The sequence below is a fragment of the Muntiacus reevesi genome, chromosome 9 (genome assembly GCF_963930625.1).
Source record: "Muntiacus reevesi chromosome 9, mMunRee1.1, whole genome shotgun sequence".
NCBI classification, from domain to species: Eukaryota; Metazoa; Chordata; class Mammalia; order Artiodactyla; family Cervidae; genus Muntiacus; species Muntiacus reevesi.
This window is the reverse complement of record NC_089257.1, coordinates 62422687-62447096: the sequence shown is the minus strand read 5'-3', so window position 1 is coordinate 62447096 and position 24410 is coordinate 62422687. Positions and strand designations below refer to the sequence as shown.

The following is a 24410-nucleotide window of genomic DNA, read 5'->3' as shown; positions in this document are numbered from 1 at the left end:
TAAGCACAGTTAATATAGGACCACTCCTTCCAAGGGAAATAGAGGGTTAGGTCCCTGTGAGGACCTAACTCGTAACTTTTTCATCAATGGGTCAACAGATAATCTGTTTTTATGCACATTACTGAGTTTTTTCTGCCTGCACCACATGGCTTGCAGGATCCTAGATCCCTGACCAGGATCTAGCCCCTGCATTGAGAGTGTGGAGTCTTAGCCACCCGACCACCAGGGAACTCGCCCCATGTGTTACTGTTTCAAAGACACCTTATTTACTCATGGCCAACAGCACTATAACTCAGGCCTTTGTGAAGTTTATCTAATACATCATCTCTGCAAGATGCATTAGTCTTCTTAGTAGCACTGGACAACATGTCAGCACTATGTCTAGGGGCCATTTAAAACAGTGGAATCAAGAAAAAAGCACAAAAAAGTGGGGAATGTGGCATTAAATAGACTGTGAAAAGGGTGTTCATTTCTGAGCTCAAACAAGAGGGCAGGGATAAACAGCATGAAGTCTCAAATTTTTCATGTGCGTCTTCAAAGAGCATCTGAGTACTGATCAGGGTGACAAGGAAATTCTGGCAAGTAGGCAAACTTGCAAAAACAGATCTACTTACAACAGAACAATTACAATTACTGAGAATAATGGGATTACCTGTAATTAAGGTCAAATTATTTTAGAATCAAATTAAAAGTGCCCATGACCTGTCAATATAGTATTAGCTTCAGATCAACAACTGAAACTACCTTTTAAGAAAAACTAAGAACTTTTTTCTACATTGAAAATGATGAGAAAACTGATACAACTGTCTTATCGAGGTTAAGAAATGGGTAACAATTCAGCAGCTGAAGTCTAACTGGCTCACCCTGGAGAAAAGTGTGTTGAGGCAGTGTACTTTTTGGCGCTCAGTTACATACGCGTAGTACTGGGTTACTCCCTTCAAAGTTAGTTCCTCCATCAGGTTAATCTCATAGGGTTTCTGCAAATGGGAATTCTGAAGGAAAAAAAAAAAAAGCCTTATAGTTAAAGCAGAGTTTATCTCTTTAAATAAACTTTAACTCAAAATATATCCTCATACATGTCTGTCTGATAAACTCTTAACTGAAGGGATGCAGCTCTCTTTAAAATATATAATCTGTCATTACCATAAATGGGAGATCTAACATTCAGATATACAGCTAAGTTATTACTATTTTGTACTTTAAATATAGATTATGCTATAATCAATTTATCTACCATCAATGGCTATGTCAGATACCAGCTTAATGAACAAATAAAAATCAAAATACTTTTGTATCTTAAAACTTGAAACCAGCATAAAATATAGACTAGTAACATAATGTAATTATGGACAAAGATACACTCATGGGCAATAGGAAGGTACTGCTTCTAAGTACAGGTTTATACTCACCATGAACTTCTGTACACTAAGAGGGAAAGTAGCAGAATATAATAAAATCTGTCTGTTTTTAGGTAGCGTGAGAATAATATCCTCCATTATCTGCACAAAATCCTGTGACAGCAACTTATCCGCCTGCAGTACAAAAAGATGATCTTAAACACAACGAAATCATGTCTAAGGTTTTTGGTTAATAAGGAATCATTCTAGCAAGAGAGTTCACAGAATGTTCCTGGCTGTAAACACTATATAGTCCAAAGGCACCAAGACACATTGAGTGATACAAAAAACAAGGAAGTCTGTAATACTGATCTTCTAAGGGAAAAAAAATCCTAGACAGACATAATCCTTATTCTCATAAAAAATTTTAATGTGATTTCCATTAAAGAGACACTATGGTATAATAGAAGTACAGGCTACAGCATTAAACTACCTGTGTTTAAAACCTGTCAGGGATACTTTTTATTTTTTTTTTTAGGGATACTTGTTTGAGGCAGAAGCAGGGTGTGTTTCCCCTTACCTGGCAAATAATAAAAGCTATCCTTTTCTACTTCACCCCCTCACACACAGAAACAGAAAACTTGCCTCCTTCGCTATTATCTATGTTGGGAGGTTTCTTAACTACTATTTCAGTTTCCACAATTTAAAAATCAAGGTGTCTTCTTACTGTAGGAATTACTTTATAGGATAACTAACTACCTTATAGGAATGTTGTAAAAATTCAATGAAAAAACACATAAAGCATTTAGTGCTAACACAGTGACTAATAAATGTGATCTCTCATTATTCAAGGATAAAAACCTGTTTCAAATTAGACCAAGAGGAAACGGATCCAGTTATCTTAAAACAGACCAAACAGGAGAATAACTTCATTTCAAGATATCAAAATTGGGGAGTGTGGGGGTGCTCAAGGAGAGAATATACACATACTTGGAGCCTGATGTACAGCAAAAACAACACAACACTGTAAAGCTAATATCTTTCAATTAAAAATAAAAAAAAAACAAAACATCAACACTGATTTCATATACATATAAAACACTTGCTTGCTAGGTCCCAAGAATGCAGAGTTGAGTAAGTTCTCAAAAGACACTTATAGTCTGGTGAGGTAACACATGTAACAGAGACAAAAAAACCAAACAATACCAAGTTGGATATGTTAAATGAGGGGTTTTTAAGATGCCTTTTTTTAAAAACATGCTTTTTAAGATGAATCACAGAATGGAGAGAGATGTAGAATGGCTTTGGCTTTGAGGTTATTCAATGATTTCTCACTGCAAAATAAAAATAAACTATCTGACTTCCCTAAGAAAAAGACACAAAGCTGAATTATTCCTATAAACATCTATCATCTATTGCTTTTAAAAGGCAAAACAAGTTTTAGAAGCAAGTTAGTCTGAACAAACCAACAAGAGTCATGAATTTACTAGAAGGTCTTAAACAGAAAGAGGTTATGCTTCATTCACTGGCAGTTATAAACAAAGCCAAATCAGAACAGAATAGTATGTTTAAAAATGAAAAAAACATTACCTCATCCAATACTATCATCTGGACATGATCAACTTTTGCTACTCCTTTCTTGATAAGATCCAGGATTCTTCCAGGGGTAGCTATCACCACATGCACTACACAAGATTAGAAAACATGTATTTTCATTTCATTAATTTTAGTTAGGGCAAAAAAGATACAGTAAAGGTTTATCACACATATATTTTATCAGAAACACTGCTGCAGGAAAAATACAAAGAGGCAAAGATGTGTTTTAGAATATGGATTTCCATCTTGTCTTCAGTTGGCTAGAGAATACCAGTTAGTTTCACCTCTGCAGGTGGTGGGCTATAGCTTTCCAATTCACCTGTTCCAAATAAGGAACACAGTTCTTTGTCTGAGGGAAACCCCCAGGGAAAAACAAAAAGTGTGCCAAACTTTTGATACAGCAGCTTGCCTCTAATCTATTAAAAGATCAATGGTCTGCCAAGACTGTAACAGGATCAAGTAAGACGATTGTTTTAAATTAACAAGGCAGTACAAAGAATACAGTAATTAAACTAATCAAGTAACAATCATATATAGAATTCTGACTAAAAGTCAATGTATAACGTTATGTAAGTGGATTTCAACTCTTGCTATTTTCTTTTTTCACTAAATAATGTATCATGGAGAACTCTTCATGAAAATGAATACAGACCAGCTGCACTCTTTAATGGCTGTGTGGCATTCCATTCAGTCTATATCCCAATATATTTAGCCAAATTTCCCTGATATTTAGGTTGTACATTTTCAGTACTACAAACCACACTGTAGTAAACAACTTTGCATTTGTCCAATTATTTATTCAAAAAGACTGTTAGAAACATACATTTATAATTTTGAAACAAAACGCCAAATTTCCCACCATGGAGATTGTATCAATCTATACCACCATGTTGCAAGACAACAAATTTTTTCACAAATGCATATTACTGGTTACTAATTAGCCTTTCCAATCTTAATTAATTTTGTCAATCAGATAGGTACAATACCACCTTACTGTTTTTATATGCAATTTAAAAAATTACTAGTAAGGTTAAACATCCTTTCAATGACTAATTTTTTTCTTCTTGACTGAAATAGTCATTTCCTTATTTTTCTACTGCAATGTTTGTTCCCTATTTTAAAAACAATTTTAATAAACTACTGAAACACTTGTGTGTCAAATTACAGAGAGCAAGCCAGCTTATATCCAATCATTTCCTACCTGTATCATCAAGCCTCATTATGTCATCCCGTAAATTGGTTCCTCCTGTGGTTGCCATCACTTTGGCCCCTCCCATGTGTTTGCTGACCTGGATGCAAATTTGACTGACCTGTAGAGCAAGTTCTCTAGTGGGAACAATCACCATTGCTGGAAAATATCAACAAACAGGAAAGAGGAGGGGAGGGGAAAAAAAAAGCCATATATTAACAGTTTAAGAAGCTACAGAAATATTGCCCCTTGTAATCAAGACACTCAAATGAATAAATTTCAAAAAAAGAACCTAACGTTAAGTGTACCAGAAAGAGGAGGAGCTAAGATGGCAGAGGAATAGGACGGGGAGACCACTTTCTCTACCACAAATCCATCGAAAGAACATTTGAACGCTGAGCAAACTCCACAAAACAACTTCTGAACGCTGGCAGAGGACATCAGGCACCCAGAAAAGTAGTGTACCAGATTTAGACTTTTCCTCAGTAACAATGCATACTATTCTTCTACTCTTCCTGGTTACAAAGCCTTACAGGGTCCTTTTGAGTTGGCAATTATTAGCTCAAAATTTATTAATATTTTAGTAAGAGATCACTAGTCAAAATGCCCAAATAGGAAACTCCTGCTGCCCAGTTCTATTTATATCATATGAACATAATAGGAAGATACCAGAAATAATTATTATAGATCAAGAAAGCATGGGGAGAAAAAAAACTGAAAATTTTAGAAAAAGCTTTAAAGGTGAAAATACAGATCTATTAGCTTACTTTGGGTACAGCTATGGCAATGTGTTTCTTCCCTACTGCTTTACATTTTAAAATCCCCAAGCCACAAGGCTTCAGAGAGAAAAAGTTCCTGCTTTGACAAGGAACTCTGCAGACACAGTTGTCACAAGAAACGTTCTAGTTCCGTAGTTTTAAGTATCTATTTCAGATAATTTAATTTCCTTATCTATAGGACAATAATTCTTATTTTGCCTATCCCACTGGAATGTTGTCGTAACTGTATAATATGCAAAAGAATCTTAAAAACTAGAAATCTCTTTTAAAAATTTAGGAATCATTTTTAAGAGACAACCAGGCCAAAAGCTGTGAAAAGGGTAAATACTAATTTCAGGTGACTTAAGTTCCAACTGAGAAAAGACGGTAATATCTTCTATACATATCCAAGATTTAAATCACCATTTATAGTTTGAACAACCAACCTTGTATATTGTCCTTCTTCAGGTCTAGCCGTTCAAGTAAGGGAATGAGGTAGGCACCGCTCTTGCCTGTTCCGTTTTTTGCTCTAGCTAAAATATCCCTACCAGATAAAGCAATGGGAATGCTCTCCTCCTAGAAGAGATCAAACAATGCATATTACTTGTGAATAAATACAGTACATAGGCAAGTTCTCTAAAACACACTGAAAGTATACAAAGTTCCTTGGTATTGAAGTATTTTACAAAAGTAAAGACCAAATAAATTAGCAGGACCTCAACATCACCATTAGTATCAACTGACATTTATCAGAACTATTCATAAAGTACATTCTAAATTTAGTAATAAAAACCTTTGAGTTTGTATGTGTGAGCATCAACAACAGAGAAAGAGGAGGAACTTGGGCTGACACAATAAACACAGAGGAAAAAAAGCAAAGGGCATTTCACCATTAAAAACTGGAAGGAAAAACAGCACAAACAATATTCCAAAGAAGGACTGTATGATATTCTGAGACTAGTAAACCAACTTGACCACCATAAAAAATTATAGGTTGGACAATTTTATTCCTACACAAATAGGACTCAGCTGGAAAAGTTTAGTCTTGGGTCCTATCTTTTTTTTAAATTGTATTACATAATGACCAATGTCTGTCTCGCAGCCAACTTCTGTCCTGAGATGTGACCTGACTTCTCGTTTTCAAATTTGGCTTACTCATGTGTGCTTCACACATGAGTGTTTTGCATAAGATAATATTTCTTATTAGGGCAAATTTCCTAGACAATAGCAAAGGACTTTCAACAATTACTAAATATTAAATACATATATATATATACAGAGAGAAATTTAAAAAGGTAAAACAGGTATGAACAGAGGAAGTAGAACACTTCTATTTCTAAAACTAAAAATTTTAATTTCTACAACTAGAACATTAGAAAAATAAATTAGGAAAAATACTCACAATCACTATAATTAGTTTTTTCTATGCTTTAGCTAATGACCAAAACAAATATCTCTAGCAATTTAAAACTGTTACTAGAGAAATACCCAAGTCATCAGCATCATGACTTTCATTTCCTACCATGACACTTATTTTAGAACCCCAATCACAGGGGTCAGACGGGTTCCATATAATCAGAATAACTAACATTGCTGCCAGAACAACTGTGAAAATAGTTCAGTGACAACACTGTTATCTTACTCCAATGGCCAGCATTAAACAGTCTGCTTATTACGTAGGGTGAAGCAGGATAAAGAAAACCTTGGTTTGACCCTCTGGTCTTAAATCCTTCCTTGCTTGAGCCCATGTGTGTACTCACTCAGTCGTATATGACTCTCTATGACACTGTGGACTGTAGCCCGCCAGGCTCCCGTGTCCACAGGATTTTTCATGCAAGAATACTGGAGTGGGGGTGCCATTTCCTTCTCCAGGGTACCCTGACCCAGGGATCCATGTCTCCTACAGCTCCTGCTTTGCAGGGAGATTCTTTATCCTTTGAGCCATAACTCTGGGAGTCAACTCTATTAATTTTCAGTTGTCCCGAAGGCCAATTATCACATGGGTTCATTCTCTATTATGGTTTTTAAACAGGTTACCAGTATACCACTCAGTTCGACAGCAGAAAAAGACTTTAGTCTCTCAGTGACTTCCTGAGTCAGATCCTTTAAAAGGATAAGATATCTCAATGAAGTGAGACAGAATAGAATTAGATTGGGGGTATCATAATTCCTTTTTGGGGTCTACACTGTGACTTAGATTAAAGGCCACTGACTTCTATTTCTCTGCTCTTTGACAGGACTTATGTTCTACAGAAACAGAAACTATTTAAGGATAGGGCTTTAACAAAGTAAGCTAGCTAGCCTGTAAGTTAAGATGCACTGTACTTTGTCTCATATGGTGGCTATTATGATTAGCAGTCAGAGAATTCAGTATATTCACACTGTCTCTTACCACTGTTTGCTAGGAAGATGAAACAATATGAAGTGAGAAAATTCAAGTCAGATTCAGAAAGCTTTGAAACTCAAGAGAAGTCATGGGGAACTGCCAGGGAGAAGAGAAAGGAGGAAGGAAGCTAAAAATTTTAAAAACTTACTGTGATGGGTACTACACTTAGATACTTAATGTTAATTATATCCTTTCAAGTTAGGTTACTTTTTGTCTTACAAATGGCAAAATGGATCCTCAAAATTGTTTTGCACAAGGTGACTAAGCAAGAAATGCTAGAATCAGGATTTGAACTTAGGTCTGCAAATAAGAGAAACTGGAACCTCATACACTACTAAGTAGAATATACAGCCCAATTTGGAAAATAATCTGGCAGTTCCTCAAAAAGATAAAAAATTACCATATGAACCAGCAATTCTACTCCTAGGTATATACCCAAGAGATATGATAATACCCCCACAAAAAACTCTATATACATCAGTGTTCAAAAAAGCATTATTCATAATAGCTAACAATGGAAACAACCCTACCAACTGAGGAATGGATAAACCAAATGTGGTACAGCTATACAGTGGAATATTACTCAGCAATAGAAAGGAATAAAGTACTGACACATGCTACAATATGGATGAATCCTAAAAATATGCTAATTCAAAAAGCCACAGCTAAGTCACAAAGAACATATATTTTATTATCCCATTTACATCAAATTGTCTAGAATAGGTCAATCCATACAGACACGACGAAGTAGATTAGTGGTTAGAGCTAGGGGAAGAAGGGTAACTACTAAGTAAGTTTCTTTTTGGTGAAAATGTTCTAAAACTGATTGTAGTAATTGGCTGCACAACTGTGAATATATTAAAAAAAAAAAAAAACCCACTGAATTGCATTACTTAAAATGTGTAAACTGCATCTCTGTGATCTACACCCTAAGGCAAAAAACAAGCAAACAAAATACCACCAGAACACAAAAACCAAACACCCAAAAACAATCCCACGAACTTAAAGGTATGTCTGATTCTGCTGCTTTAGCTCTCCAAAGTCCATGTTCCAGTTCCACTGTAAGGTCTGGGGACTGAGCCAATATGTATTTATTGTGTTTTAATAACCCTAGTATCCATTTCCCTTTCTTTGCTGTTGTTCAGTCACCAGTCCTGTTCAACTCTCTGTGACCCCACTGAAAGCAGCACACCAGGCCTCCCTGCCCCTCACCATCTCCCTAAGCTTGCCAGAGCTCATGTCCACTGCATCAGTGATGCCATCCAGCCATCTCACCCTCTTGACACCCCCTTCTCTTTCTGCCCTCAAGCATTCCCAGCATTAGGACCTTTTCCAATGAGTCGGCAGTTAGCATCAGATGACCAAAATACTGGAGCTTCAGCTTCAGCATTCAGGGCTTCTCTGGTGGCTCAGATGGTAAAGAATCTCCCTGCAGTGCTAGAAAACAGGCTTCAATCCCTGGGTTGGAAAGGTCCCCTGGAAAAGGGAATGGCTACCCACTCCAGTGTTCTTGCCTGGAGAATTCCATGGACAGAGGAACCTGGCAGGTTATAGTCCATGGGGTCTCACAGGACTGAAAGATTAACACTTTCCCTTTCTTAGTAGCACCCTAAACTTTTTTCTGAGAAATTACATTCTCTCCAGCCCCCGATGGATAATCTAGCCAACTTCTGCAGCTAAATGAAGACAGCAACTGCTTTTTAATTCCTAGGGTCAGTTGAACTTAAATCTTAATTTCAGGGAGAACAAAATGGATACTGTGGAGGCAGTTATGATTAAGGTATCTACTGCTCCCTAGAAAAAGAAGGAGATGGAAGACAGTAATTTCAAAAATAGTATCTCCAGTCTAAGGAACACACTCCAGTTTTACCATAGTATCCAATGAAGACATGCATTTAAAGCCTTTTTGAGAATTTAGGAAAACAATTCTTTTAGCCATAGTAAATTTGTGTTAGCAGGAGGAATGAATTACAAAAGAATTAAGAATGTTCTCATTCTTAACTATAAATTTGACCAATGACTAATTAGACTTGGTTAATGAAATAATTCCTCAAAATAACTTCAGATTCCCAACTTGATATGAAATTTGGTTGCCAACAGAAGTTAACTTTCATTTTTCTCTCAATAATTAACAATAATTCCATAACCTTCTTATCTATAAAGTCCTCAAAAGTTGTGTCTAAAGTCTGGAAACAGCAAGAGTTGTCATCTTTCAATCATCTCCAAGTTAATATAAGATTTTGCAATGTTAAGCAGAATAAAACATTAGACTCTTAGGTACTCCAAAAAAGCCTCTGTTACTGTAGAACTATGCCTTTAGAATGGCATGGTTATGTTACTGTGCATAGACTTAGAACTAGAGTCACAGATGGCTGTACCAAAGAAAGATGTGTGGAACCAATCTGTAGTGTATCTGGTTCCAGTTTGTCAGTGTAAAGTTATATCCTCTCAAAAGAAGATCTTAAGTGCCTAATTTTCCCACCATCTTATACCATAGACAAAGTGCAACCAAGTTTCATCTCTAATGGAGGTGACATCCATCAAGAGGCTTTTATATTTGGAGGGGAAAAAAATGCCGGATAACACGGTAAAACTAAGTACTATACAAGACAACAGACACATTTGGCGGGGGGGAGGGGGGGGTGGAGAAAAAAGAAAACAATGACAAGAAAATAAGTAAGGAGAAAAGGTAGATAAAAATAGTAGAAGAATGCCAGTCATGAGGCTGGATTTCACTAGAGAACCTAATTTATTTTTGAAGTGCTAATATTTATGGTTTGTTACACCAAGTCTAAGAAACATGTTATCTTATATTTTCCATGGATTTTCAGACAAAGCAATACTACAGGAAAAGCCAATGTGAACGGCAGTCTTAGGTATATGTAATACCTTACATTCATACTGTGCTTGCTATTTCAAAATACTTTGAAGCACTACAGATTCATTTCTATCATTGCAATCAAGTGAGTCACACAAATATTTTTGTTTCCCAGTGCATACAAAAATTACATTTATACTTGTCTATTCAGTGTGCAGTAGCATTGTGTAAAAAAACAACATACATACCTTAATCTAAAAATACTTTAAAAATACTAGCCATTATCTGACAACACAGGGTTGCCACAAACCTTCAATTTGTTTAAAAAGCAAACAAAAAGACAAATGCAGTATCTGCAAAATACAATAAAGCAAACCACAGTAAAACGAGGTATGTCTGTACATTATATTTGATCCTCACAAAAAAAAACTCTGTGAGGGAGATCATTTCTACTTTACAGAAAAAGCCATATGGTAGACTGGCTAAGTGGCTGGAGAGTTACTTGCCTATGTGCTATACCAAACTGAGGATGCAAATAACAAAGTGAATTTAAAATTTTAATACAAAGGTGTGAAACATGAGACATTAAGGGTCCATTAAGAATTAAGTCTGCTAAATGAACCATATTTTTTGATAAAACTACTACATAAATTAAAAGCCCATAATATTTATTGAGCATTTATCACTTAATAGCCACTGTACTAAGTATACTAACATGAGTTACCTCACTTAATCTTTACAACAACTCTATGGTATATACTGCTGTATCAACTTTATAGGCCAGAAAGTTGAGGCTTAGAGACATCTCAAATAATCAACTTGGAAAGAAGCAGAGCTGGATTCAACCTGGGCAATCTGAATGTAAAGCTAGTACTCTCAAACAGTTCTCTAGACCAAGTTCACCTACAGACATCTGTTAATCATAATTTCATCAAAACAATACAACTGAGGGGATATTTCCTGCCACACACCTTGCTAAGTATAGAGTTACAAAGTGGAATGATTCAGTAGAAAAGCACCCATAAAACTCTTCATTCCTATAGATAAAACAGACTAACATGAACTACATTATAAAAAAGTAAATAGGATTCCTAAATATTTTTGGTCTCTGCACTCAGACTGCCTGATGAGGTATAACTTTATCTTCACACTTTCTCCAACCACAACAAAATTCTTCCAGCTTGTCCACAAAGGCACTCTCATTCCTAGGCAATCACTATTCTAGTTCTCCACTTGGAACATGGATCATTTCTTCCAAGTTGTTCCATTTTCTCCTAATGTCTACATATATGTGCCCATTATATTACACGGAAATTATCGGTATAATTAGCAGTCCTTTCCATCAGACTCTGAGTGCAGGAACCCTATTTATCTTGTTCATCATAACACCCTCAGGGTCTAACACTTTCTAGGTCACTTGATACATGCTTGTTCAATGAAAAAGTGCTCAATGATGTCACAGAGTTTGTCCCGAGTACAGCTTGGGTTTGACAGCTTCAACTTATGTGAAGACAAAAATTTGTATATAGGTCTGCATTTGTGTGTGTATATATATATATTTCCTTGCTCTTTCCACTGAAAGAGTGTATCTAGTGTTTAGATCTTGGTCTCTAATACTATTGACAACTAACTGGAATCCGAGTTCTTTGGAGAAACAGCTGATTCTGAGGCTGGGGAAGCGTAGCTGTCCCGATAAGCTTGGCATCATGATATACCACCAAAAAGGAAGTGCTCAAAAAAAAGGAAGGGGGAGGGAAAGGTAAAAAGATAGAGCACAGAGTTCAGTGACACTACTCTGTATGATACTATAATGGTGGATACATGTCATTATACATTTATTCAAACTCACAGAATGCACAATAACAAGAATGAACCCTATTGTAAACTACGGACTTTAGGTGATAATATGTCAACACAGGTTCATCAGTTTTAACAAAAACTGCTTTTGTGGGTAATGCTGATAATCAGGGAACCTATGCATGAATTTCGGCAGGGATTTATGAAAAATCTCTCATGCTCAAGTGCTATAAACTTAAAACTGCTTTACAAAATAGTTTATCAGAGGAAAAAAATGAAAGAGGCACACTACAAAAACAAAGGAACTGGCTTGAAGGAGCTCACATTGGCCAAATACGGGACAATTCAAGCACAAAAATACCATTTAGTAAAAAAGGAATTTATAAGTTACACTGATAATATACAGATACATCAAGGAGGAATTAGGGGGAAATTTTGATGAATAGTATATCGGCATTGCCTTAAATGCTCCCCATAGACTGTTAGTTAGTTTCAAGGGGAGGGGGTAGAGCAGGAATTATGTAGTATAAAAATCAAGATACCATTTTGAAAGGGTAATCAAAATTAAAATCACCCTTGGAATAAATGAACACTGTAACTCCGAAAATGACTTCTGCAGTGTTCTGGCTAAGAATGTATAACTTGAATCAAATCACACGGCAACAGGAGACAAACTCAAAATGAAAAATGTTCTACTGGAATAAAAAAAGGAAGGGAGCTCTATTTTTAACATGTCAATGTCATAAAAGACCAAAAAAAAAAAAAAAAAAAAAACAAGAGTAGGGAAAAACTCACTACTAAAAGAGATATAACAATTACATGTAATATCTGATCCTAAGATGGGTCCTGCACAGAAGAAAAAAAATGCTTTAAGACAAAATCTGGGGCCCAATTAAAAATCAGAGTACAAATGACAGATGAGTTAGAAATAACTGCATTAAACTGACTGAACATAACTGTACTATGCTTATTCAAGAGAATATCCCTGTTCTTAGGAAACATACAGTGAAACATTTAGAGACAAAGTGCCATGATTTTGTAACTTACCCTTTTAAGGTTCAGAAAGTGTGTGTTCATGTACAAGCATACATACACGTGCACACACACTGGAAAGCAATACTGGTTCACTAAACCATCAAAAAGTACGCAACACTTAACTCATAACATTACATAGGAGGTAAAAAGGGGAAATATACCTGAATAGGAGATGGCTTTTCCCAGCCCATTTCAAAAATTCCCATCAGCAACTCCCGTTTCAAACAGTAATCTTCAAACTCATTTCCTTTTGTGGAGGTCACATCCTGGTCAAACAAAAACAAACGGACATCATCAAAAGAATGAAGTACAACTGTGTTCCTTTAGTAATTACCATGTTTAAGAAAGTGTCTGAGAGACTAATTCTTTATCCCATTTAAAGTATAAATATATGCACATTAGTTCTCTATCCTAATCTACAGTTCAACTATTTTTGAAAAACAGTCACTCTAACACAAATAAGCCATTTAAAAGCTATGTTTTGGGGAAAGATCAGCCACCCTGTGGTCATTTTCTTCTAAGGAGTGATGGAATACTGTTATTTCTATGTTAAGTACCATGCTGTGAACTGCAAACCACAAGATGTAAAGTCAAAACCTAGTTCTACCATGCACTGCCTACAAACATCCTAATCTAAACCAGAGTTTTTCAAGCCCAGCACCACTGACATTTGGGCCAGAAAATTCTTTGCTCTAAGGGGGCTGTCCTGGAGCATACCCTCAGCTGTGATAACTTATTGCTAAATGCTTCTGAGGGGAACAAAAATTACCCTTGGTTGACACTGCTGGGCTAAGAGAACTAACCTCTCAACTTCAGTTTTTCCATTCATAAAACGTGGATAAAACCTAACCTGAATCTTACTGTGCTTCTAGAAACAAAAGAGAATTTTGAGAAAATGCCATGAAAACTATAAGTGTTCCACAAGTGAGATAAGATACACATATGTATAAACACAATATTTAATACGGATACACATTATTACCAATTCCTCCAAATAGTGGAAATTTTTGGCAATTCATCATATATAAGCTATACAATTTCAACCACTTAATCTTACTTAAGAGTAAACATACAGTGCCTACTGTCATCATCAAGTAACTACTTCACTTTTAAGAGTTTCCAAATCATTTTGTCTTCCACTTGAATTTTACAACCAACTTACCGAAGTTTTGATTCTTAGATCCTTTGGAGGGAGTTTTAAAGTCTTTTTCCAGTCATCACCAGGTCTAGAGAGAATACAGTAAAATTGAAGTATCAGAGTTCACAGCATTACTACTCTAAAATACAAAGGTAATTCATCTTGATAGTAATTTCTAAAAAGCACACTAAATTTAATATATTGCCACTTACTTAAGAATACAGGTTAACCACAGAGATAAGCAACTCCAGAAGAAATACTCTTTCTTACAAAGCACAACAATCTAGGGAGAATTTAAAAAATCAAGACTCTAAGGGAAAAAGATATCCATCCTCTTTAAGAGAAGCATGTTGTATACAGTTCAACTGTTTTCAAAACTTGTAACCCGTGTGCTTTGTCTGACCTAAATAGTACTACTTAATTTAAAGCTGCCAACATTAAAAAACTAGGAGATTTTGTATAAAGTTGATTCTGGATTTTCTTGGGGCGGGGGGAAGCTTTAGCAGCAACACTGGTTCCAAATTTCTGCATAGCAACAGTTTGATAGGCATTAGTAACTGGAGTTTTAAAATCAAGCACCTGATGCCTCCAAATAGGTCAAGTCCCCTCTCATCTGGCAGTCCCCTATAGGCATCTCATTTTGTAGCTCCTAGTGGCTAGTTAAATCCAAAGAATCTATAAAGTTTCAGACTTCAGTTCAAGCCTTGACTCTTCTACATATCAGTTCTGTGACCCTCCAACAGTTACTTTTCTAAATCTCTATTCTCTCATATACAAAATGAGATAAAAATTATATAAAATAGCTTCTATAAAACACTCAGCACAGTGCCTGGAAAAATTAGCTGTTAATAAAAAAAACATCTCTCAATCTTTTTTAATGGGGATGCTTGAAACCATGAAAGAAAATAACAAAGAAAACAAAAAATTTTCTTTTTGGTCATGTAAAAACTTCAAGTAATATAATATCCAAAGCATCTAACAGAAAAAAAGACTATCAATAAAGCAGACAATGCTTTCAACTGTCTTTTAGGTTTTCACTGATTTAAAGATAACAACTCATAATTAGAGCCCCCCCAACCTCTCGAGCATTCATTCAGGAAGATAAGGATGTATTTTACTTAAAGCTTCATCCCACATAATCCAAGATACCTTATCACAGGAAACTATTTGCCACCAAATCCAAGAGTTCTAAAGCCTTTCACCCCTGTCTATAACACCACATCAGTTTCTGAGCATTGTCAGTTGAACATCCTAGTAGGCCAGCTTGTCACATTGTCAAATTCACTAAACAGTGGATAAAGATGTAGATGATACAAGAGAAAATCTGCCCACAAAAAAATTTATCATCTTAGAAAGTTTAAAAAAAATTTTTTAATGAGAGATTAACTAACAGAGACAGGTATTAACTATCTCTAAGACATGGAATCTAGGGGTCTTCACAGAAGAGAGTTATTTCAACTGAAATTTAAAGAGTCACAGAACTGAAAAAAAACCGATTTATCTAGGAAAAGCAAAAAAAAAAAAAAAGGCAAAATTCACTACAGTCTCAAATCAGAGTTTAAGTATAAAATGCTCTCAAAATGGAATAATGCAGCTTTATGTTTCCAATTAAAAGTAGACTAAATGTTGCTAGTCTACTCATATTTTGTCAAGACAAACTGCAATTTAGAAAAATTTTTGATTTCTATACTAATTATTCACCTCAAAAATAATATGCATTAATGCCAATTCTCCCAGTGACCAAATGAATTCTGTTGAAAATTTGGGCTATTTTTCTTTAGTAAATGCTTCTTTTAAGCATGGAAAAGACTTAGATTGTAATAAAACACACACTTTTTGAGTTTCATTATATTTCTAAAGGTTAAATCAACTTACACAGCTAGATTCTTAACAAAGACAAATATCAAATGGGTCAAGATTCTTAATTTTCTATTTAACTGATTCTTTGGAATCATAGTTACCATTCACATACTTTAAACTGTACACTTCAAGACGACAGCCTACACGCTTTCAAATTTAAAAGAAAAATATTCCATAGTAAAAGAAGGCTCTTAGTTTTTAGAAGTCTTCAAAGAGGTTTGGGACTATTCAGAGATGTGTTCCAAAGAGCTCAAAGTCCTGAGTTCCCTATGATATAAACTGCTTGTTATTTTGTGTGTGTGTAAAAGGAAAAAGCGTATTTTAAAAATAAATAAAATAGGACAGAAAAGCAAAGTGTTCACAGACTAAAAAAAAAAGTTATGGATAAATTTTCTGAGTACTTTTTAAGGTCAGAAAGCTGGACAAGTCTTTAAGATTGGCTTTAACTGCCATCCAAACTAGGATAAACTCAAGTTATCACACTAGGAAAAAAGCCATACTGGCAAAAACAAGATGAATCTGAGCTCATTATGAAAGCCAGAAAAGTTTCAAAAACTACTCTATGCAAAAGTAATATATATTATCTGTGCCTATGTTTGTTACTTAACAAACCTGAATTAATTATGACAGAGATACATTCTTCTATCACAAACACCTATTGACCATAAACAGTCATCTGTCCTCTTTTCACAATCAAAATGGTTAAACTAAAATGGTATACATAAAGTAGTCAACAACAAAGTAGCAAAATATACCTCCTTGGTCCCCCAAGTGTGTTTATTATTTACTCTAACACTTACTTAATAGTGGTGGTCATACTCTGTGCTTGCTGCTGAGTGCCATTATTGATTGTGTTGGTGTTCTTCAGCTGGTTCATCTGCTGCTGAGTCTGTGCGCCCCCTCCTCCGGGGCCACCACTGGGCTTCACAGGGCCCCTCAGCTGACCATTCTGACTGGACAGACCCATTATAACAGGGTTCTCTGTTCTGGCCGTGCTCATGCTGTATTCACTTTAAAGATGTCTCTTCCAAACTTCAAAACTTTTTAAAGTCAGTAGAGAAACTGTAATAACAGTTTATTAGGCTCTCCAAAACGAAGAGATAAATATAAGTCTTGCTCAATATATGAGTCCTTTATTGCAATGCAGGCAAGCACCTGTAAGTCTCTGAACGGTAAGCAGCAGTAACTTGCTCTCATGCAGGAATCAATTCTTTATTTTTTAAAAAGCCCTCTAACAAGGTTGAGTTATGTATCTGAATCTCACTTCAATCTGAAACAAAGAAAAAAAGTTAAATCAGCAAACACAGTAAATTTTGAAGGAAAAAAAAAAAAACCCTTTGTTGTTTCCATTTGAAGAACTCCTTTAGAAGCACTCTCTTCTTTTAAAGAATTAAGAATACAGCTGCATGTAGATCAAATCACTACCCAGGATAGGAAGGGGGGGGGGGGGGAAATGAACTGCTTTAAAAACCAAACCTGCACTGAGACAGATCTCATTTTAAATTGTCAGTTCAAATCAACCCAGAAAATATCAGGTAGAACAATACTGTGATTAAATTAACATTAGCTGTCAGATGATAATCTCTTCCCTTGAGTTTCCTCCCCGAGGAATTCTCTATAGTCCCTGCCACCTCTAAAAGTCAATGATTCATTACGTTGCATTACAATTGCATTACAACTCAATGAAGAATGGCACAACTTAATTAATGTAAATCTACAAAGGAACAAGGCAAAACAATTCATTCTTTTTTTTTTTTTCCTATTTCTGACAACTGAGAATCCTTGGAGTTAAGCTTTTGATTTCACTCTGTGCTTAGCATCATGTACACCCTTATGAATTTCAACCAAAGTTAAACTTGAAGAAAACTACATTTTCTTTTCCCCCCTAAGTTTTTGCCCTCTAAAACAATAACTAAAGCAGCCAAGGGACATAAATACATCTACACGTCAAAATCTTCTGTTCAAAAAACAGCCAAGAAAACCTTTAGCTACCTTAATTAAGTCTACTACAGAACTGTTACATTTTAAAATATAACACTTTTCAAAAGTATGTCCCAACTTGAAGTAGCATTTTTTAATTAAAAAAAAAAAAAAAAAACCAACCCACAAAAAGGAAATTGTTATTCAGTCACAAAGTCTCACTCAACTCTCTGCGACCCACGGACCCCATGAACTGCAGCATGCCAGGCTTCCCTGTCCTTCACTATCTCCGAGTTTGTTCAAACTGATGTCCATTAAAATGGTGATGCTATCCAACCATCTCACCCTCTGTTGCCCCCTTCCTCCTGCCCTCAATCTTTCCCAGCACTAAGGTCTCTTCCAATGAGGAAATTACCTGTACTTTTCTAAAAAAAAAAAAAAAAAAAAAAAAAAACCACAAATGTGTGAAAGAATAAAGACATTACTAACTTTAATCAAACTTCCTAGGACACCCAGAGTACTGATTACGTTATTTTAAAAATTATTCCACAAATAAAATTATTTTTTTTTTAAAGTAAGACCTAAATTTCACAACCGAGGGTGGGAGGAAATAAAGGCCTACTCTGGTGTGTTAACACCTTTACATTTCTTACCGAAAATACAGCAGCTAATTAATTACTGTTCCTTCTGAAATACACCAAAGCTTCTCAAACAATAAAAATTTTAAATTCTCTTTGATGTCTTTTTTTAAATTGAAAATAAAGTTGCTCAAAAACTGTGTATATTTTGAAGTTATCCAGAAACTGACTGACCTCTTAAGTAGGGTAGTTAACAGCCACCTAATTTCAGTTCAAGGTAGTAGGTGGTTTCCTGTATTGATAGGTTTATATTATGATCAACGATATCACCTATTTCACACCCGAAGATGACTTATTTGCAAAGCACTAAGAGGATGAAGAGGGCAACTTATAAAGATTAAATGGTATCATTACTGTCCATCATGCACAGAAGACCTCGTTATCTCCCTAGAGCCAAAATGTGACTATGTGAGAACTGCTCCCCTCTTCATTAAGCTAAAACCTGCACTGCAGCTTTACGTCTCAGGAAAAGAAATATTCCTCCTACCCCTTCCCAATTTAGATTTCCATGTTGTATTTCTACATTTTCAAAAATACGAAAGAAACAGAGACTAGTTGGGAGGGAACCCTAGCAGAGTTAATTACAGCACTTCCCAGACTGTAGTTAGCGATTGACAGTTTCACACCCAAAACAGTCTCGTCATCTCCAAAAAGACCTTTTGTTTGCAAATGCAGCGCAGTTTCTCCAAGCTCGATCTGCAAGTTGGAGTGACTGTTCTATTTTGAAGGGGCAAGGGGACTGAGGAAGAGAAAGGGGAGTGAGTAACAAAGGAAAGAAGCCAATGATTTTGATTTGCAAGCAAATAATTTCTTGTTCACCTCCCCTTCAAACCCCCCTCCAAATCCCCTACACACTTCAAGTCAGCTCCCTGGCCCCATAAACACAAAAGGGTTGAGGCCCTGTAATCGTATCTGCGCAACAAGAGCGGAGAACCGGCTCCACAGCTAGGAAACAATAGGGACTCCCCCAAAAGAGAAACATTTAAGTCAGACAGCCCCTTCTTTCCTCCGAGATTCGGGGGCTCCATAATCACCCCGTTATCGACCTGCAAGGCCTTACTCCGTCAAGCAGCCGGTCCTCTTCCAAACCGAGCCCTCCGCTACAGCATACCCCTGCCGCCCCCTATAGGGCCGCCTCGTACCCTATAACCTCCACCATCTCCTTAAGTCCTTGCCGCCCCCTACGGTCCCACCCTCCCTCGTCACCCACAAAGCTCCTCTGAGGAATTCTCCCGCTCTTCCTCCGGACCCCTCCGGGCACAACACTGCTCTATGCTACTGCTCCCGGCGCCCCCACCCCACAGCTGGCGCCCGCCGCCCGCCTTCCTCCCCAAGGCCCGGCCAGGCCTCAGGCCTCCGCCTCAGAGCGCCCCCCACGCCAGCCTGGGGGCTTCCTGCAGCCCCCGCGACACGGTCGACCGCCACCCCCCCACCTCACCCCACTCCCCGCGGCTCAGGCCCGAGTCCTACCACCGAGGCCACTCCCGCTCGGCACCCTCGGTCCTTTATTGTTGACTCGAAGCTCCCAAAATGGCGGCGGCTCCTTCCTCCTCGGAAACCTCCGCCCGCCCCCACCCGGCCCCTCGTTTCGGCCTCCTCCCGCCCCCGCCCCGCCCCCGCTCCCGCTCTGGGGGCAGCTCAGGCCGGCCAGCCTTCTCCCGCCCGCTCGCTTCCCCGGCCGCCCAGCCCTACCTCCGCCGCTGCCCGCTCTCAAGGCGCCGCCGAAGCCGCCGCCCGGGCTGAGCTAACTCGGCTCCCCCGCCCCCTCCGTCGTCGACCGTCCCCCCACCCGTTCTCCGCATGGCGGCCGCCGCGGCTCCTCCTCCGCGCAAGATGGCGAGCGCCCAGCTGCCGCCGCTGCACCCGTCGCGGCTCCCCGGCCTCCGTTGCTTCGCGTCAGGAGAAATCCGGGCCGAGGAGCCTTCCTCAGGAGAAAATGGAGGGCAGTGTTTTTCCACCGACGGGGACCCTGCGGGGGCTGAAATGGAGGGGAAGTTGAAAGGGAAATATGGGTCCCTTCAAAGAGAAAGGAGGACTGCCTTTTCCACAGCTAAGGAGAAATGATCCGGGAATGGTGGGTGGGAAGAGTTCCCCCCCAAAGTGGAAGTCGAGGGCTTGGGACCCGAGGAGGATCTGCTTATTCCTGACTAAGGACCCGGTAGCGATTTGGGGACGAGAGAGCTGACCTGCCATCTCCCGCCGGCCAGGGAGGCTGCTGCAGGTCCAAGGGGGCCGCGTCCGAGCCCCTCCGGGGCGCGCCTCCATCCAGGAACACGCAGAACCAGTAGTCCGGAGGCGCCGGCACGAACCCGGGTGTGGGGGCAGAAAAGGGGACCGGCCGGGACGGGTGCAGCAGGGAGAACCCCGGGGAGAGCGCGGGGCGGGGGCCAGGGGGCGCTGTGCGCGGGCGGACGGGGGCGGAGAAGGCTGTAGGGAGAGTTGGGCGGGGGTGGGGTGCTGGGTAGCTGGGGTGCGACCGGGGCAGGAACCCAGAAAGCGAGCCTCGGAGAGGGAAGTGGGAGACTAGAGCAGCGATCCCCACTTTCTCGGCCCTAAAGGGCAATCCTCAAAGAGAGGGAACCAGGGAGGCCGAGCCTCCCCAGAAGGAAGGAAACGCTGCTAAGAGTCAAGTTATGATGGGAATAGGAGTTCTGTACGGAAATGAACTAGAAGACCAAGTGTGATTCTTCCCCCAGCCTGATGCTCATCAGAAGGGTGTATTTGTTCCCATAATTACTTTTCATATTGTAATGTCTCTTTATCCTTAACAGAAATAACAGGAATGCAGTCTTGTTCCAGGTAAAACAAAAATCGGAAGCTAGCAAGTTAGCTAGGTCAAAGGAAAATAAAAACCTGGGTCTCCCTCAACTGAGAGACAATATACCGGGGAATGACCAGACCATAGGTTGACAACAGAACTCCGACCCACAACCTCTGCTGCAACCACGCGAGGCCAAACCGCAACCTCTGCAGTGATCAGCTCAGAATGAGCCAGACTCGGTCATTGACTGCCAGCTTGCCTAATTTTTGCCCGTGTTTCCAACTCTGGACCAATCAGAGAAAGCCAAATATGTTCCCCTAAACCAATCACGTTAGACTCCCCGCTTCTAGTTAGCCCGCCTCCAGCTTCTCCGAGTTAACTTCCAATCAGAGCAAACTCTGAAGCTTCCTCACCCACTCCCACCCGCCCCCTTATTTTTAAGGGGTCGGAGTGTGAGTCCCCAGCTAAGTGAAGGTGGCTGGCTCTCTTAGTGTAGCAAGCTTTGAGTAAATAACCTGTTCTCATTTGGTGGTCTTTTTAATTTCCACACAGCCAAAGAAGAGGTGTTAGAGAAATGTGAAAAGGCTGTTCTTGAGATTTTTTTTTTTTAAGGGTCCTTTAACAGTTTTTTGGTGTGGGTTTTTTTTTTTTTAATTCTAAATTTGTAGCATGTGGTCGCCCACCCAGCTTTTAAAAAACCCACTCATCTAAAGGAAATAACCAGCATCTTGTGTCCACACCGGAGAGAGAATGGCTAAGTGGTTGTTTAATAAAATGTTGAGGTCTGAGGCCCCACTGTCTTGCCATGTAGCAGGAATGTGAAGTGGAGGAGGACAAGAAGTGAGTAGGAGGGAGAGGAGCCTAGGGATTTAAAACAGGCCACAGCCTACTCGGGTCTCTTTCCCTAGACCTCTCAAAAAATGAGACCAGCCAAAGGAAAGGGGTTTGTGTTCACAAATAAATTTCTTATCTTCAAAGGGGTCCCGGCTGAGGTCATGACAAAAACCAAAAGTGAGAAGGCAATCAAGAGTAGAACATGAAATAGCTGCCTGTTCTCACCTAGGAATCCTGCCAGGGCTAACACCTTTAAAGATTCTGCATGATGTTTTTATAAGATCTCCTTCCATCTGAGTTATTTATGTCAGCCCTTTTCAGTTCTCTGTGAGAAGTATGGATGGTATAGAATTAAATTTTGAAACCTTAGATATTTTCTCGGTTCAGTTTTACTGATTGATGGATCCAATTCAACTAGCTCAATATCTTTTTTCTCCCTAGTTCAAACAGATTAACAAGAATGATAGAAAATATGACACCTCACACACATTATAAAACTTATATTTAAAAATATTACATAAATCCAACCCTTTGGCCTTATTGAGTATAATGGGGGATCTGTGGTAAATATGGTTTACGGAGGGTGTGCTATCCCCAGTGAGGTCACCTAATAAAGTGTTTTCCAAAATGTATTGGTCATTTTTATTTTGTTTTTAGTCACTCTCACTTCCCCCTACTTTTTTTCAACTATGAAGCTGTAAGCTGAAGTGTTAGGCCTGGATTGTTGGCTGGCTCCTAGAAAATCTGTCTGTAGGAAAGATATCTTAAAAAAGAAAAAGATTCACAAATAGAATTGAGGTTTTCAGTATCTCCGTTTAAAACCACAGGATTTTTGTGTATGTGTATAAGAATGAGATGCAACTGAGAAATACTACCTGAAATTCAATCATAGAACGGGCCCTCTCAGCAAGTACTGTTTGCCAGCTTCGCATCCTGTCCTTGGCTATTTACTGAAAAATAACTAGACAAAAAAATTTCAACTGCAATTTATAATATTTAGAACCTAGAATTCTAAGTAATTTAAACCTGGAGTATATACATCTGTGATACTATCTTAAAAACCCAAATGCTTTCAACAGGCTAAAATGGATTTCATACTTTTGCTTTCTGTAAGATTTTTTTAAGGAAGCATGATGGTTTTTTTAAAAACTCAAACTATAAGCAAATGTATTCATTACCTAGAAGAAAAAAGGTTCACCCACACCACAGCCTCAAGAAAATAACTATATCACACCTGGCTAAGCTTTCTAGTACAGCATTTTCCCTCCTTCACGATTTGCATTAAAATGTTCTGATTTTCCAAAAGAAAGTTCAACAAAGTTCTTTTCCAAATTTGCTTGAGAAACATCTAATAATTACTAACCAAGACTAATGAACCGAGGCTAATGAACCCAAAGAGTCAAGTACCATTTTCTTTGGACTTTAGAACTGGTAAAATTTGCCTCTTTAATTTATATACCAGAAGAAAATGAAGTAGCGTCAGCCTGCCGAGAGCTTAGCAAAGATAGCCTCAGAGAAGTGCAAGTATTGCGTGCCATGGGTACTTATTCATGTCTGAGTCTTTGCAGCCCCATGGACTATAGCCAGCCAGGCTCCTCAGTCCATGGGACTTTCCAGGCAAGAACACTGGAGTGGGTTGCCATTTTCTCCTCCAGATCTTCCCAATCTAAGGATTGAATCATGTCTCCTTTGGCAGGCGGATTCTTTACTACTGAGCCACCAAGTAAGCCCTGGTACAAGTACTACACTGAAGTTAATGCATATAAAGGAGACATCTTTAATCACTGAGAGAGCACTGGACACATTTTTTTGGAATAAATGTTCCACTTCCAGAGTAAACCCAAGTTGAAAAGTAGGAAAGCAGTATTACAAACAAGGAGGAAAGTGAGTGCCTTAAACACGTTTCCCCTAAACTACCATGTTTGGTCTGCAGAGTTTTATTCCTTTTGACACATAACATCTCCCCCTTCCCTGGGTACCACAACCAGCTAGCTCAACTCATCTGAGGTGTCTTCAGACCTCCTCAGGTCCCAGGATTGTTTATGTTCTGGTCATCACTCAGAGAACTCTAGCTGTAAATTTTGCCTCTTCAGTTTTCTTTACTTAGACACCAGCAATTTTAACTTTCATTAATTTGAAAATAATGTGTGACTGGAAAGATGCTGAAATCTGGAAACTGATTCTTTAGGTATAAATTTAATTTGGTTTACTCAGATCGAGAAAGAACTGACATTGTCCCAATCTATGATGCCTTGGTGTTCTCCGGTACTTTCTGAGTTAGCTTGGGGCAGTTGCTAACTGTTGATGTTGATGGGGACCTTGGCAATCCTGTGGAATTGTTGC

General features: G+C 38.5%; 1 protein-coding gene across 4 annotated transcripts in view; it reads right to left on the bottom strand.

Moving 5' to 3' along the window:
- DDX6 (DEAD-box helicase 6) overlaps positions 1–20825 on the bottom strand; it is a 30212-nt gene extending 9387 nt beyond the window's left edge. Inside the window, exons 1-9 of one of the 4 annotated variants that reach the window (XM_065946314.1) lie at positions 20659–20825; positions 16715–17184; positions 14079–14142; positions 13078–13182; positions 5327–5456; positions 4135–4281; positions 2928–3022; positions 1410–1532; positions 864–992 (exon numbers count right to left, since the gene is read on the bottom strand). In XM_065946314.1, coding sequence (XP_065802386.1) covers positions 864–992; positions 1410–1532; positions 2928–3022; positions 4135–4281; positions 5327–5456; positions 13078–13182; positions 14079–14142; positions 16715–16914 — 993 coding nt within the window. In that variant the 5' untranslated portion in view covers positions 16915–17184; positions 20659–20825. The other 3 variants (XM_065946313.1, XM_065946312.1, XM_065946315.1) reach the window with 3 other exon arrangements.
- Positions 20826–24410: the final 3585 nt, after the last annotated feature.